Here is a 17,350-nt window from a genome sequence, read left to right as displayed (position 1 = left end):
AAACACTTTGTTAGGTATGAAAACCCTTAACATCTTGTCTTCAGAACATCCATTAAGCTGACAAGATGGCTCAGGGTGTTTAAGTGTTTGCTGTGAATGTCAATGTGAGTTGGATCCCTGATAGGAGAGAAGTGACTCCACAAAGTTGTCCTTTGAGTTTCACATGCACAACATGGCACACACACCCAATACACATAGACAAAAGTAAAAAGAAAACCTATTGTCTCTTGACACTAAGATTGTGTTTCTGTCCTGCTGTTCCCCAAGGCAACAGATAAAGACATTTGCACACAGTGGTATCATGAAACTATTCTTGCTATAGAACAGCAAATATTTGCCAAATTGTACATAATCTTGAAGCTCCAAATAAGACATGCTACAAGGACTAGAATACCAAAGGTCTTCCCAAATGACAAATCAAGAGGTTTCAAGTCAAGAAGCTTCTGAAAAGATCACTTAAATAGAATTGTCTCTCAAATATGTCTGAGGGCATAAAGAATTCTCCAGCCAGGCACAAACCTCCCAACACCAAGTTCTGCTTTAATTAGTATAACTGGTTTATTTCAGGTTCACATGTCTTGCCTTTCAACTGCCAAACTTCTGTTATTTCTAAAAAAATAATCACTTTCAAAAGCAGAAATGAAAGATATATATTTAATATATAAAAGAAAATGCTAAATCTGACATAATTATATTCTTAAAAACATTCCATTTATTTACAGGTGTATAAAAAGGCGAGTTATTGGTCTACTGAGATCATGCTTCTTAGTTAAGATGGGAGCTTTTTTCCAGGTTCCTCCAATATTTTCACTTAAATTCAACTTTCATAATCATACATGTAATTTTAATAGATCAGTTTCTCCTAATGTAGTAAGGTTAAAGGGTAGAAGTTTGGGGAGATTTTGGATTTTTGTCAAGACTATAAGATTGTTCTAAAGACTAAACCCTCCTCAAATTAGCCCTGATACTTCTAAATCTGTCTTAAGAACAATCTATCTTGGGAGTTTGTAATGACATCTGCAGCTTTCCCTGAACACCTAGAACCAAATCTCATCTCTATCTTTGTACATCTTTCATAAACACAGCCAAGTATCTTCCAATCAAGAATAAACCCTGACCTGTTTTGTCTATGCCTTTTCAAACTAAAAGAAAGAGAAAGAAACAAAGAAACAAAGAAAGAAAAAAGGGAAAAGGAAAAAGAAGAGAAAAAAGTATTCAGAAGCTACAATGGTCCTTCTTTTCCTGAGGATTATTCACTCCCTTGTCTTGTTTCTTGTCTGACTCTCAAAACCCCAAAGGGCTCTGGGAAGCCAGAAGAAAACACTGGAAGGAAACAGGCAATAAAACCACTGGAAACTGCTATACCTGGGCTAAAAAACTAGCGTCACTGAGGACAGCTGCTAGCAAGGGCGACAGGTGCTGTACTTCTTGGCTAAGGCATTGAATGAAGTGTCAGTTGGGTAAAGGACAGAAAGGACAAAGGAGAAGCTGAGAAATAATGTTTTACTATATCAGGCTTTTGTAGTAAACAGGAAAGGTTAAGTGCTGATGAGCTATCTAGAGCAAGCAGCACAAAACCAATGAAGGATTTACTACCACTGCATTTTGCAGTGTAAGTTTTTCATTATTTCAATCTGATGATTATCAGAGTTAATCTTAAAAGGGAATCAAACATGGAAGTAATTCACTGGCTAGATTCATTCCAAAGTTGGTCTCACAACCTAGGTCTGAAGATACACAGTGGGACTTAGGATAAAGACGCAGTAGTGTAAAAGAAATACAATCACCCAGGCACAGCCCAGGTACCGGAAGCACTTGTGTTAAAGTGTTTTACAACACAAGCAAATCCTGTCATTGAAGACAGAACGGGTTACATTCCAAAATATAATTATTTAAGAAAGGCAAAAAATGCAGCAGCTAAATCTCAGTCTATACATTTTCAGAACAGTGATTCTTGCCCCAGGAGTTTCCAAGAAACCCCTTCAAATGCACCATGATTATTTACAAACTAGATAGCAAACATTTCTATACTCAATACAAATCTCTTCTAGGTCGAAAACTTCATCCTTTGAGAAATCTATGAAAACAACTATACAAAAATATAAATATCTTCATCTTTACAGGTTGTCAGTCCTTCATACCCTGACAGTTAATAAGTGAAAAAGCTCTACAGATCATTGATGCCATGATAGCAGATAAAAAATATATTTTGTGACTCAAATACTGCCTTACTTCCCTGGTAAAGATTGCTCACTCTGACTCGCCTTTTCTTTACATCCTGTGCAGGTGACAGTGAACAAAACCTTCAAGCACCTAGAGGCTGGTTTCATTTGGGAAATACCCAGCCCCACAAATTTTTATTTTGGCTATGGTCTCTGGTTAGGGGAAAAACTGCTTTTCATTTTAGCTGTTTCTTGAGTGACATGATTTGGGAAAGGGAAGGGCTGCCTCTATGTCTACTTCCAAAATAATAATAATAATGAGTAGAAATCCCTGGCATTATGAATGAATCTTTGTAATACTCCAAAAGAAATAAGGAAGAAGTATCTCTTTTTTAGTCTCTGAAAATAAGTATGTTAATAGTAAAAAGTATATTCCTACTTTACTAGAAAGCGTAAGTTTTTTATTATGACTGAAAGGGTAAGGGAGCAGCTATTCTGAATACGAAACAACAGTCTGCTGAATGACCAAATCCCTTCACTTTGGTATTCCATAGTATTCACCCTATCTACCATAACATTCTCTCCTCCTCCCCTCACAATTGTGTGTGTGTGTGTGTGTGTGTGTGTGTGTGTGTGTGTGTGTGTCCTTGATAGCCCAGGGTAGACACAAACTTGCAATCCTCTGCTTTCGTCTTCTCAGTGCTGGAATTACAAGTGTGCACTACCATGCCCAGTCCTATCATGTGCTACTATTGAAACAATAACTTAAAAGTTCTTTCTAGGTCCCTTCACACAACTGTATCACAATTCTCAGATTTTAGAGTCAACAACTATCACTTATAGTTTAGCCCATAGAAATTCCAAGTCTCAAGCATTTTCTCAGGGGAAAAAATAAGGTAGTTGATGGAGCCAGAATCTTGTTATGAATTCCTTGGGCAAGAGGGAACCACACCTTCTTAGAGAAGATGAGGGGACCCAGCACCACAAGTGAGGTAACACATTTTTAACATGATCAGAATTTCAAACACCAGGACCAGCACCCTACAGCCCCCTTTCTCCATTAATATTCACACATAATTAAGTCAAGGATGATACAAACAAACAGATGCCTACAGAGAAAGGAGGTGAAATTCAATTTCTCCTCATAGCCTGGCTTTTGCATGAGGATGAACAAGTTCATTTCCCTGATGAACTTGATGGAACCCCAGAGTTACCCAATTTAGGTATAACAGGTGCCAATGTAGGCATCACCTTGCTCCCCCGGCCTTCCTGGTCACTTCCTGTTAAGTTCATTTTGTGTCCAATTGACCCAACTTTGGCAGCTATAGGTGCTAAGGCAGGCATCACCTTGAGACTCTGACCATCGGCATCACTGGGGGGATTAGCTACTTTTAAACCTAAAGGGGCCAACTTTGGCATAGGCCTCCACAAAGTATCTGTGTTGCTGTTCTCCGGGCCAGTCTTCATATGTAAGATGGGAGGTGAAGATACGCTTTCAGGCTCTGCAGGGAGACCAGAAGTACTCTGCCCTCCATCACTAGATTTCCTATGGGAAACAAGGGAATCCTTTATCTCAGAGTCAATAACAATCTTAAGGACATCTGGTTCAGAGGCTGTATCCCCAAGCTGTTTTTCATTCTCAGAAAAATCATCATCTTCCAAGTGCAAGAGGAGGGGGCTGATGGATTCACTCTCCTCTTGGACATCAGGCAACTCTTTCATACCTGTTCCCAAGTGTCCAACTTGGAAAGCTGATCTGTTCCCAGGAGCAAGTTTACTGATAAAAGCTCGCTGAGCATCCCCTGGGAATTCTGTATCTACAGAACCAGACAGTTCAGCCAGGCCAGAGTCATCATTTAGTTGTTGATTAAGAAAAGCAATTTCATTGAGCAGTGAAGTCAGAGTCTCGTCCGTGTCATCCTCATCTTCCATGTTAGTCAGCAGCTCACTGGGATCGAGGGCTGCTTCCTCAATAGCTGAGGCTACTTTCCTCAGTTCCATCTCTATGCTTGAGTCCTTGAGATCCTTCATCTTTAATTTATGAAACTGAGATTCCTTTGACTTTAGTCTCTCTCCTCTCAACTCACACTCCTTCCATTTATAACGATGCCCTCTCAGATCACCAGACATTTTTTTAGGGATAAACTCCTGTGCTGCCTGCATAGTGGGAACATCAGCTACATGTGGAAACCCAGAATCTTTATTTGCCAAAAACACTTGTGTTGGACCCAGTCCCATTCTGCTGTCTCTATGGTTTCCTCTGGAAGAGATTCTCTCAGTATCTTTTAAGGAGCTAGCTTCATTCCCAACAATGTCTCTCAGGTGGTCAAGTGGCTTGCCATCAGGAACTTCATGAAGGTATTTGTTGCCACTCATACCTTCCAAATCTTCCTCTGCAGCCAATGATGTCACATTAACAATTCGTGGCATCATAAATAAGTCATCGTTCTCTGAAAGTCAAAAATTAAAGAGTTCATTAGATTTACAGTAATGAAAATCTTTTTCTCTCTCTCCTTCCCCAGTCATTCTTCCTATCTTAATCCATTTTTGTCAGAATAATGCTGAAATAGCAATAGTCAAGTAAAATCTAGTCAAGACACTTAAGATATTTCATTATTAGCAACAGTTCCACTTAATTATATGTTTAGAAAATCTCCACAAAATAAATCTTTTCTTTCTCTGGATTGGGAGAGAGCAGTGAGGGAGACTGAACCAAGGAACTTGCCTATACTAGTTAAGTACATTCCCAGCCCTAGGTTTGGACAGAATCAGAATCTTCCTATGAAGTTCAGGGCTAGCCTCCAACTCACAAAAATCTTGTGTTTCCTAAGTGCTGGAATTATAGGCACAGGCCACCATCAAAAATCCAGCTTGCTAAACTAATTCTTGTCCTGAGACAGAAACACATCTTGATTTTGTTCACCCAATTAACTGCTAGTTAGAAGGGAAAATGGAACTCTAAGATCAGAGCAGTAAGACCAAACGCAAAAAAAAGAAAGAAAGGAAAAAAAAAAAAAAAACCCACAACAATTAAAAAAACAAAAACAGGTTGCAATGTCAAAAAACAAAACAAAACAAAACCCACACGAACACATGAGAATACCCCTCCTACCTTAAGAGAGATTTGGATGCCTAGAATCCAAACCACCAAACTAATACTTTAACAAAAAGGAATGGTTCTCAAAACAATGCACTGGACTGGTAACATGGGAGTGCCCCCATTCCAAGTATAGTCGAAAACAATAATCAACACCAAGAACTTAAATATTGACCCTTCTACATCATCATTTCACTTGGACATCATTTTAACTCTTCCCCTGCTTAAAAATTTCACTAGAGTTCACAAAACAGTTTTCAATCCCAGGTAAACCACCAATCAAATCAAGCTAGGAGGACCATTTCTTAACAAGGCAAATGCCAAAAGAACAGCTCTGGGTAACTACAGATCAGATTTAAAGGCTTCCTCTATTGCTGGGCTGTTCTTTATTAACCACAGTATGTAATTACGAACCACATACCCGATTGAGCCATAGTACTGCTTGCAACTTGAGGCTTCAGACCAGCTTCTAAGAGAGCAGGAGAAACAGCTACCACTGGTCCTGAGAATAAGGGGCCTTTTAGGGTAAGCAACTGGCCTTGCGGAGTCATCACCAGGTTGGCAGAGGAGTGTGGAGTGTCAGAAGGCAGAGCATTTTCTGCAAATAAAATGAAAAATTAATAAAACAAATGTCCAATTAATGTTTGTGTACTCCAGAGAGAGGCTGACTTGAAAAGTATAATGTAAGTTTACATGAGGGCAGACACAAGTCTATTCACAGGCTTCCTATTCTATACATGCCTGACAAAAGTCCTTCAAGTTTCTAGACCATAGTTTCTTTCCATTTGTGAATTCAGGTCATTTATTTTGTTCTGTAATGCTAAAACTAATTCTTGTTTTAGAATCCACATGGATTGATAGATTGATATAAGTCAAGATTTTTCTGGTCCATACACTGAGCTATCTGAATAATAAAAAACATACCTTTCTCTAAGATGTGAGTCTACCAAGTAACATTAAATCAGTATAACTACTTCCAAAAACAAGGTAAGAAGCAAATCAGTTTGCTTTGTTCCTTAACTAAGACAATGAAAAATCGACTAGTTCAAAAAAATTAAACTATTCTTTTTTTTAAAAGAAACAACAGTCTCACTGTGTTACCTAGACTGACCTCAATTCTGAGCCTGAAGCAATCTGCCTGTCTTAGCCTCCCAAGCAGCTGAGACTATAGATCCACACCATGTACACAATAACTTAAAAATAAAAAAATTCTTAAAAGTTCCAATTTATTTCTCAACCTATAATAAATTCAAGAAGATCAAGAATTCATGGCCGGGCGTGGTGGCGCATGCCTTTAATCCCAGCACTTGGGAGGCAGAGGCAGGCAGATTTCTGAGTTGGAGGCCAGCCTGGTCTACAGAGTGAGTTCCAGGACAGCCAGGGCTACATAGAGAAACCCTGTCTCGAAAAATAAAATAAATAAAAATAAAAAAAGAATTCACATATGGCAGCAGTTATATACTTACTAAAAACATGTTATATGTAGACTGCTATCAGAACTAAGATTTATACAACAGCTCTTAGGAGTTATTTATTGTGTGAACCCAAAAGTTGCAAGGTACTATTTGAAGTTATTTTTCTTTTTTTTTTTTTTTTCCCATGAGACGAGGGAGGAGACGCACGGGAGCGAGCGGAATTCGAACCCTCAGGTTAGAGAGAGAGAGAGAGAGAGAGAGAGAGAGAGAGAGAGAGAGAGAGAGAGAGAGAGAGCGAGAGAGAGAGAGAGAGAGAGAGAGAGAGAGAGCGCGAGCGCGCGCGCAGAGGGCCCCGCGCCCTCTGCAGGCGGACGCCTTACCAGCTGCACCACCACCAGTTCGCTTGAAGTTATTTTTCTTAAAAATCACCCCCAATTCATTTAATTAGAACTACAGCCAAAGCCGGGCCATGGTGGTGCACTCCTTTAATCTCAGCACTTGGGAGGCAGAGACAGGTAGAATTCTGAGTTCGACGCCAGCCTGGTCTACAGAATGAGTTACAAAACAGCCAAGGCTATACAGAGAAACCCTGTCTCAACACCCCCCCCCCCCAATCCCCCAAAAAAGAACTACAGCCAAGAGAAGATGTTCAGTCCACTAAAAATAAACTGGTGTTTATCTACATTAAAAAAACAAAAAATGCCCCTCCTACCTGTAGCCTGGTCTCTTTTTCTGGAAAGAATCAAAGGTCTCCCCCTTCTGTTATTCATAAACATCTGTCCAAGATCTACAGATGATGAAGATCCCTCCATCTGTGTGCCAATTCTGGGAGGCACACCAAACTCATCTGACCCCATCTTCTTTTTTCTTTTTTGTGCCTCTAGTGCTTGTTGTTTTGCATAAATATACTCTAGCTTCTTTAAGACCACTTCCTCTGTCTTCCCTGCAGGCAAACAAGGAGTAAAGCATCACTCTCTGAATGATACCACATAACAACGAGAAACAGCTGAAATCTAGTTGATTTAACTGTATTTCCCAAAACTCTTGAGAGGCAAGAGTGATTACAAATCAGAAAATATGATATGCTCAGTCAAAGTTAACCCTGCCGTAAGTCTGAGAAGCCAATCCTTAACCTCAACAGATTCTGAAAGGCTCAGAGCCCTTGCTAATGCTGCCACTGTGCTCTTTCTTTCCCAGAGACGCTTACATAGCTTACCTGAAAGAGACGATACCTTCCGTATTAAAATACTTCTTTTTCGACTCAGGAGATTTTTCTGCCCTATCAATTTATCTGCCTGGTCTGTTAGTCCTTGAATTTCACTGAATGCCTAGAATAAAAACAGTAACATCAACAGACTATTCGCCTGTACTCCAAAAAGTACAGGGGGCCTACACATAATTTCTTTAATGAAAGTATTTTAAGATAGTATTTTAGAGAACATTATAAAACAACTAATCATGTTTTAGAAATTAAATAATACATTGAGCCACTGATCCTGGTGCTGGGAATAGCCTTGTGCATGCTAGATAAGTGCTCTATCTCTGAGCTGTATGCCCAACCCAACAGTATTTGTTAAATTGTTTTCTAGCTTATATTTTTAGGGAACGTAGAGAATGATTATTTCCAAAGATCATCACTGAGTGCTAAACGGGTTTTTCACTACTACAAGGAAAAATATAAAATACTCAGGTTCTGCTTAGATTTTAATTAAATTTAAAAATGTTTACAGAATCTATTTCAATAGAGAAATATGAATGCTAGATGTATACTTCCTCAATTTCTACTTAAAAGTAATGAAATGATGTTACTTTTGATGGCCTATGTACAGAGTTAAAACTTCTACTGAGTAGTTCATTTTCTTTTTAAATGTCCATATTAAGTATTAAGAAGTTAATACTTAGTGTGTTAAGGATTATGGATGTAGTTATTTGGTGGTAAAGTACTTGCCTCAAATGCATGAAACCCTGTGATCCTCTATCTCTACTGGGAAAAAAATGTGTATGCTAAATTATTTTTATGCTATGCACTTTACACTATGATAAACTGTTCTAAATACTTTGAAGAATAATATAAAGAGACTAGCACACAGGCTTAGTCCAAGTTTCTTTGTATCATTCCTCAGCACTATCTTTCTTTTCTTGACATGATCGTTCACTGCCCTGGAGCTCAGCAAAGTAGGCTAAATTGGCTGGCCAGTGAGGCTCTAGGATCTACCTAACGAATTAAAAGCATGTGCCACCACATCTCCTTTTTTTCCCTTTCTTTTTCTTTTCTTTTTTTTTTTTTTTTTTTTGTGGTTTCATTCTTTTATTTATGTGTCCATGTGTGTATCTATCTCGTATGTGGCTGTGCTGTCAGAGAACAGAAGAGGGTGTTGGCCTCCTTGGAATTACAGGGGGTTTGAAATGCCCCACAAGGGTACTGGGAATGGAACTAAGCTCTCTAGTAGAATACCAAGTGCTTATAACCACTGAGCCGTCTTTCTAGCCCCACCCAGCATTTTTTAAATCTAGACTCTGGAGTTATGAAATTCAACTCTTCTTGCTTGCAAGGTAAGTACTTTGTCAACTGAGCTATCCTCCCAGGCCTCAGCTTCTAACTTAAGAACTTAAATGTTTGGGGCTAGAGATATGGCTCACTGGGTAACAACAGCAGCACTTACCTTACAAGCATAAGGACCTGAATTTGAATCCTCAGCACTCATGTAAAAAGCTAAGTATGGTTGCACAAACCTATAACCCTAGCACTGGAATAAGACAGACAGATCCCAAGAGCATAATGGTCACCCAGCCTAGCCATAAAGGCAAGCTGGCAGTTTCATGAGACACCCTGTCTCAATGTAATTAAAAAGAAAATGCCCAACATCCTGCTGATTTCTGCATATACACTCATGGAAACATGTATCCATAGGCTCTTGTGCTTCATTGCACACACCCCCACACACACACACACACTCTTTCCTGTTCTCTTTACTCCATACTTAACATTCAACGTAAAGTTATTCTGACTTAATGATTTTAACCCATGTAGTATTAGTTGCTTACTTACTAGTCCTGTTTGTGATACAGTATAGCTGTATAACTATAGCTCAGGCTGACCTTGAACTCATGGCAATCTTCCTGTTCAGCCTCACCAGGTATAAGCTGCCATGACCAGCCACTAACTTCACTCAACTGTTAAATACAAGTTTCTTATAGTATCTGTAAATTTCTCTTAATTAAACTTATGTTTGTGTATGTAATTTCTACAATACTTACCCTATTAAGAATGAGACTTTTGGAAACTTTGGAAGAATGAAGTAATCCTAATGTAATCTTCAATTTTTCAAAAAGATCCCTCATTTCACCACGCCGCCGTCGCTCATTGGCAGTGTGTGTCCGCCGGTAATATGCAAAAGCTTCTGTTTCTTTGTGTGGTTTATCACTCCAGCAATCATCTTTCAATTTTGAAGAAATTAATGAAACCTGTCCAAAAAGAGTGTTTCCTCAGCACCTACCTCCATCCCAAATGACACTGTTCTAAATCAGATACACTTTGGACTTTTATAATGGCTTCTCAATTGCTCATTTTCCCAATCTATCTTTCCTTATTTCAACAATACCAACAGTACAAATTCTAATATATATTAATATAATCATATTACCTTTTCACTTTCAAGATCCACTCCTCAGTTTCCCTTTAAAAACAAACAAACAAACCAACCAACCCAGGCTTCCAAAGAATATCAACTAAACATGGCATAACAAGTTACAAAAAGACTAGGCACAGACCCTGTTAACAAGGTTAGACAAAACAACCCAGTAGGAGGGAAAGAGTCCTAAGAGCAGGCAAAGAGTCAGACACATTCCCCACTCCCACTGTTAAGAGGAGTCCCACAAGAACACCAAGCTATGTAACCATATGCAATACATGTGCAGATGACCTAGCTCAGACCCAAACAGATCAATACCTGTTCCTTCAATCTTTGTGAGTCCCTATGAACCAAGAACAGTTGAAAAATCACAATCTTGATTGGTAGAAAAAAAAAATATGTAAAAAAAAAAAAAAAAACATTTTTTTTTTTTTTTTTTTTTTTTTTTTGGAGATAGGATTTCTCTGTTTTACAGCCATGGCTACCCTAGAACTCACTTTGTATACTAGGCTGGCCTCAAACTCACAGAGATCTGTCTGTCTCTACCCTGTGAGTACTGGGAATAAAGATGTATACCACCACTGGTGGAAGAAATAAAAACATTTTAAGACTAGAGAAATACCTCAGTGGAGAGAGGGGTGCTGTGCATGAAAACCTGAGTCTTCAGCATCTATATAAAAGCTGAGCAGAGAAGTATGCCTCTGTACCTCCAGCACTGGAAAAGTATAGACAGGCAGATTTAGGGGCTTACAGGCCAGTCAGCCAGCCAAGCTCCAATAGTAAATTCCATGTTTAGTCAGAGAGTCTATCTCAAATAACATTGGCCCCCAAATCTGGCAAACACAAACCCCTGACAACACCCCCCCCCCCACCCACACACAAAATTTTAATATTTTAATGTGAAAGGTAAGACCTTTTACATTTTGGGAAAGATCTACTGCCACTATCTTCTAAATAAACTTTCTCTCTAAACCTTTCTTAAAAGAAAAAAAAATAGACTTATTTGTGCAGTGATGAGGGCAAGCATTACACATTGCAAATGTGGAAGTCAGAGAAAAACTTTTGGGAGTCAGCTCTCTCCTTCCACCATGTAAATCCTAGGGTTAAACTAAGATAACTTTAAAACTAAGCCATCTCACCAGCTCCCTTAGCCAGGAGGGTTTGGAAGTACAGGAAAACATGAATTCTGGCAAACAGTTGTTAATGATCAGAGGCCAAAATTAAAGTTACAAGTGGATGACACTGAAATAGAAGGTTTGGTGGATACAGGAGCTGATGGGCCTATCATTTCACAAAACTCTTGTGTTGGGGTGACCTTTCCTTACATTGTATGAAGGTGTGTCCCTGTGGATTGCTGTACTGGCAGAGAGCTAAGTGCTGGCAGGATTTTGGTATTGTCATTTCCATGGATCATCTACCAGCCCATGGAATTCCCCTGCTTTTGTTATTTAAAAAAAAAAAAAGAAAAAAAAAAGAAAGAAGAAGAAAAGAAAAAAAAAACCTGGGGAAAAGGAAAATGTTAACAGATTTGACAGTTGTGAAAGAAACTGACCAAATGGTAATAGGAAATATGTTAGAAGACTTGAAATTTGATTTAAAAAAAAAAAAAAAAAAAAAAAAAATTTTAACAATATAGGCTTAAAGAAAAAAAATTTTCTATCACCTGGCAACAAGCCAAGGAAATTATAAAAAAAATGTCCTACTTGTTCTTTGTATAACAAAACTCCATTATCCTCTGGAAGTAACCCTAAGGGCAACTGATATGTCTCATTGGGTAGAATCTGGAAAACTAAAGTTTATACACCTTACCTTACTATAAGTGATACATACTCAGGGTTTTCAATGGACAACTGCTTTTAGTTCTGAAAAAGTTGATTCTGTTTAATTACACATTTTCTGGAAGTAATAGCTATTATGGGGATACCTGTACAAATTAAGACTGACAATACCCAACATGTTTCTAATAAGATGAAACAATTCTTTGTAGATAATATAAAGTACATGACAAATATACCACACAATCCTAGCACAAGCAACTGTAGAAAGATCTAAATGCACCTTAAAGGAAATCCTTATAAAACAAGGGGGGGGGGGAGAGAATAAAGAACCCCTTGGGATATACTAGATAGTGCTTCATTAACTTTAAATTTCATCAACATTAATGAGAAAGGAACAGCAGCAGCTGAAAAAATGGTTTATAGAAAAAAAAAAAAACTGTCAAATTAAATCAGCCTAAATACTATAAGGATGTGTTAACACCAGAATGGAAGTCAACAAAATGTTTTGTATTGAGGATGCAGATTTGTTTATATTTCCACAGGAAATGAAAAGCTGTGGATACCATCAAAACTAATAAAGCTCAGAGTTGAGCAGGGAAGACTTTCTGAAAACCTGTCTACTGACCCAAAAAGAGCAAGAGAGTCTGACCAGCCACTGCCTTCCCCTGCCAGCCAGAGAAGCTAGACAAGACACATTCCGCACCTAACCACTGACAGGCTTGTGAGCAAGACTTTGGTCTCCTGCAATACAGAGCTATTCACAGTGCAGAGCAACAACAAGCCTATGAGCAGGACTGTAAGACAGACTATACTGAATATTGTATCCTGTATGCCCAAGTCAGGTTCACAAAGTTGGGGGTAGAAATTCAGGGAATTCAGCAAGGAACTCCAGAACACAAGATGCTAGAAGATAAGTCCAGGAGTATAAAAGGTGCAGGAAGCTGTACCCAAGTTAAAGGAAAGAGAATCATTGTTGTTAAGGTGCTTATCTCAGGTGTGGATGTGCTGAGAGATCAAAAGAAAGATATTGGACACCTGAGAACCCTGGGAAAGTGGACACACACACACACACACACACACACAAAATTACAACAGTAGCATGGCTACAGAAAGCACCCAGGGCAGCTTCAAAACTGCATAATTAATAGCTAAATAAACGGGGAGAAATGTAGTGTGGCTTATCTTATGTACTAGTCCTTTAATGGATCCCCAGTTGTTAGTCAACTGGCCCTTTAAGAATTGTTAGCTGTTAGAACTGTTTGACACTTCAGTGTTGGTTGCTTTTCAGATTTCTGGGAATAGGCCAGGATATAAAATAGCCAGCTGATCCTGAGAAGGTGGGGTAGAGGATGGGGGTTAGGGCTAGCAGAAACTGCCTTTGAAAGCAAAGGCAGTTGGTGGCAGAAGACATTGATAGGAGACAGTTGATGCAGGAAAAGCTGAGCTGCAGAGATAGGCTAGAAAAGTTGTTATAGTTTGGAGCTGCTAGTATTGGGAAAACTGGAAGAAGGGATTGTTTAAGCAGACTGTTAGGGAACTGAGGGAGGATTGGTTGGGAGAAATTTAAAGGGGCAGGGAGGACTGGCAGGGAGTTAAGAGAACTGGTTACTATTTACATGTCTTGGTGTCGGCATGTGTACCTGAGTGTAGATGCAGAAGCCAGAATTATCAGATCCCAATTAAGCTAGAGTTACAGGTGGTTACAAGCCCATCATGAATGCTGGGAACCAAACCTGGGTCTTGTAGAAGAATAGTACATGCTATTAACTGCTAAAATAAAATACATTTCCTAAAAAGATGTTACTGACATGTATAGAGCTGTAAACATGTGCCATTAATAAACTGAAAGTATGCCCATCACCTCTAGCAGGGTCCTCAGAAACAGTGTGTTATTTGTATGTGGCTTCCTTTAATTTTTTTAAAGATTTATTTATTTTATGTATGTGAGTACAATGTAGCTGTCTTCAGACACACCAAAAGAGGGCATCAAATCTCACTACAGATGGTTGTGAGCCACTATGTGGTTGTTGGGAATGGAACTCCGGACCTCTGGAAGAGGTCCAGCCCCCTCTGTGTGGCTTCTTTTGATTCTTAATAATATAAACTTATTTATGCAGCTGCCAATGACCCTAACTGACTTTTTGAGATCACAAGAGGATTCTGCTCACTTTACTCTTGTGTATCTCAGCACTCTTAGCTCTCGTTTTTCTGCTGATCCTTGAGCAATGTGAATATAATACAACTTCTCTATTTGCTTTATAAAATAATTATCAATGTATTCTTCCTTCTTGCTCAGTTTTGAAAATTTGATTAAATCCTCCATATTTTACTCTTGGGTTGTAAATATCTTAATTTTAAATTTACTATTATTTTATCTTATGTATATGGATATTTTGCTTTCAAATAAAACAAATCTATTTTCATAAACTGTATATATTTTAACTTCTCCAAATTTATTCTATCCTCCAAGATGACTAAAACTAAGAAAAAAAACAAAACACAGAAACACACCAAGTATATTTGTAAAGAGAGGGCAAATAAAATGATCTAAAATAAGTTGTTAAAAAATTAGTAAATAGATCTTATATTTTAATCATAAAACAAATGCCACCAATTTTATTAAATAATTTCATTAAATACATTCTAAATACCTTTCGACTCTTTTCAGCTTTTTCATCTGCAGAGATATGGCTATGATACCTAGATTTAAAAAAAAATAGTTTTAATGTTTTACTGAAATTCAGTAATATCAGGTCTATTTCATTTCACAATAATTATGAAACTACACCATCCCAAACTTCTTAAATTATAATTTATTTTCTCCAAGGTATACTAGATGGCCACAATTTATTAACAGTATACTTTATCTATAGTGTTCAAATAGTTACTAAAATTAAAAATTCATTCATTCATTCACAGGCAGGGCCTCATTGTGAAACCCTGGCTATTCTGGGTTTTTTTTGTTTGTTTGTTTGTTTTTTGTTTTGTTTTTTGAGACAGGGTTTCTCTGTGTAGCCCTGGCTGTCCTGGAACTCACTCTGTAGACCAGGCTGGCCTCGAACTCAGAAATCTGCCTGCCTCTGCCTCCCAAGTGCTAGGATTAAAGGCATGCACCACCACTGCCAGGCTAACCCTGGCTATTCTGAACTTGCTATGTAGATCAAGGTGGCCTCAAACTCAGATCTGTTTCTGCCCTTAAATTTAATTTCTGTTCTTTTGTAGTTTGTATATAATAGTTATTCTTGGCTCTTTTATTATACCAACCTAATAACATAGTATATCTATCTACTTACTGAATTTTTTCAATGTCTCTAAAATATAATTTTCCTCAAGCTTTGCAGAGTTTGTTAGCTATATTATATGAGAAATGTATACATGGTTGTAATTTCAAAAGTATCACTATGTAGCCCTGGCTGGCCTGGAATTAGTAATGATCCTCTTGTCTTAACCTCTCCAGTCCTGGGATTACAATTATGAGCCACCAGGCCAGCTCCAAACCAATTTTAGATATGAGAATTTCTAGACACATCAAAATTCATTGCATGAATCACAATGTCAGAATAGTATATGCACTCAGTGACTTCTTTTTAAGCATTTATAGTCTTATGGAGCTATATTATTCCCAGAAAGCTTTTATTCCTGTCACTGGCTATTTTTCAAAGAAAGAAAAAGTTACTTTTAAAATTACATTTTTCTTTGTTGCCATTTAGGAACTTAGTTTAACATACAGGACTTTCTATCTGTCTGCAATACTACTGAACTTAGTAAACATAATTAAGTTTTAAGGGATTTAAACTCTCTCACCTTAACAGGTAACTCTCATGCCTGTAAACAGCTCTGTCAGTCACTTAGGAAACTGTCTCAGAAAACAAGACAAAAGAAGTTGCCATCTTCCTTCTTCTCTCTCTCACTTGCCAATTCCTAATCCCTACAGAGCTTCCTAACACGGGGGTAAGACAACACACCAAAACACACACCTGTGTCTTATCAGTGGAACAGATAGAATTTCATACTTGTATCTCACCTGTTTAGCTAGTACAGTAACTACATTTATAATTTTAATGCTTTTTAACTGAAATATAAAGGAACTAACTTTTGTTGGAGAGTCAGACCTTATTAGCTATTATGAACAATATGTATACTACTTCATCTTATACTCTAAATGGGGAGCATATTGGTTCAAAGAAATGATAAATATGTCCAAGGTTAAACTATCAAAACTAGCACTTCATTTTATTTATTATTTTAGACGGGGTCTTACTACATAGCTCTAGTTGTCCAAGAACTTACTATATAGACTAGTATGGTCTCAAACTCAAGAGATTGCCTGTCTCTACCTCTGCCTCACAGATGCTATAGCCAAAACTAGTATTTTAACACAAGTATACCAGTCTCTAAAAGCTTGTTACTCATATTTATACACTACTTGTTCGCAAAGGCCAAAGCAGGTAAATTTCTTATTTCAAAGCCTCATCTATACTACCTAGGAGAAAAGCAAAACAGAAAACAAGTCAATAATTCCTGAAAAAATAATGGAAATGGGTCTGTTGCTCAGAGCTTTTAAACAAAGTGTTTGGTTTTGTTTCTGTTTCTGAACAACCCCCCAAAGGTAAGTAAGACTTACTGCTGTTTGAAGGATTGTGTGTGAGTTGCTGTGGTCTTCTTGTAGGTAAAGTTAATTTCCTCTGAGAGCTCTTCTATTGTCTCAACATCCACTTGCTCATCATCCTCAATATAGTCTACATAGTTATTCTGAAATAGATTATTAGGACAGTAAATAATGTATTGGGAGATGCACATACCTAAACTCTTCAATCAGATGCCCCCTTATTAAACCAACTAGTTCCAAATAGTGATCTACCCTGAGTACTAATATTGCTAAATTTGTTAATCACACAAAGAAATTAAGTCAGAAAGACAACATGATTAGAGTTAATATAAATAACTACAGTAAGCCATAGATGTGTAGTAAACAGGTACCATTAACCTTAGGCTGGACAAAGTTTCTATACGTATGCTATATTTGATGCTTTGATGTTATTTCTAGAGAACAACATTAGGTATGATGCCTTAAGGCTTTAAAAAAAATCTTGATCATATAGGCTGAGGCACTGGGTTCAATACCAACCCCTAATGCCCCAAAACCCACAGGAAATTCTGTTTTAACAGGGCTTAATAACTATTACCTGATCAAATGCTCATAAATCAATATACATTAATATAAGGCAGACATGGAAATGGGCTATAACTCCACAGAATAAAAGCT

The 17,350-nt window shown here is 37.9% G+C and overlaps 1 protein-coding gene across 11 annotated transcripts in view; it reads right to left on the bottom strand.

Moving 5' to 3' along the window:
• Positions 1 to 533: 533 nt before the first annotated feature.
• Mga (MAX dimerization protein MGA) overlaps positions 534 to 17,350 on the bottom strand; it is an 88,331-nt gene continuing 71,514 nt past the window's right edge. For all 11 annotated transcript variants that reach the window (XM_076929516.1, XM_076929515.1, XM_076929518.1 and 8 more), the window contains exons 18-24: positions 16,709 to 16,836; positions 14,736 to 14,784; positions 9,933 to 10,139; positions 7,891 to 8,002; positions 7,387 to 7,617; positions 5,681 to 5,857; positions 534 to 4,612 (exon numbers count right to left, since the gene is read on the bottom strand). In XM_076929516.1, the coding sequence (XP_076785631.1) occupies positions 3,339 to 4,612; positions 5,681 to 5,857; positions 7,387 to 7,617; positions 7,891 to 8,002; positions 9,933 to 10,139; positions 14,736 to 14,784; positions 16,709 to 16,836 (2,178 nt within the window). In that variant the 3' untranslated portion in view covers positions 534 to 3,338. The remainder of the gene's footprint in view (positions 4,613 to 5,680; positions 5,858 to 7,386; positions 7,618 to 7,890; positions 8,003 to 9,932; positions 10,140 to 14,735; positions 14,785 to 16,708; positions 16,837 to 17,350) is intronic.

The sequence above is a fragment of the Arvicanthis niloticus genome, chromosome 2, assembly GCF_011762505.2.
Source record: "Arvicanthis niloticus isolate mArvNil1 chromosome 2, mArvNil1.pat.X, whole genome shotgun sequence".
NCBI classification, from domain to species: domain Eukaryota; kingdom Metazoa; phylum Chordata; class Mammalia; order Rodentia; family Muridae; genus Arvicanthis; species Arvicanthis niloticus.
Note: the sequence above shows the minus strand (reverse complement) of the source record. Positions and strands in the feature narration are given on the sequence as shown.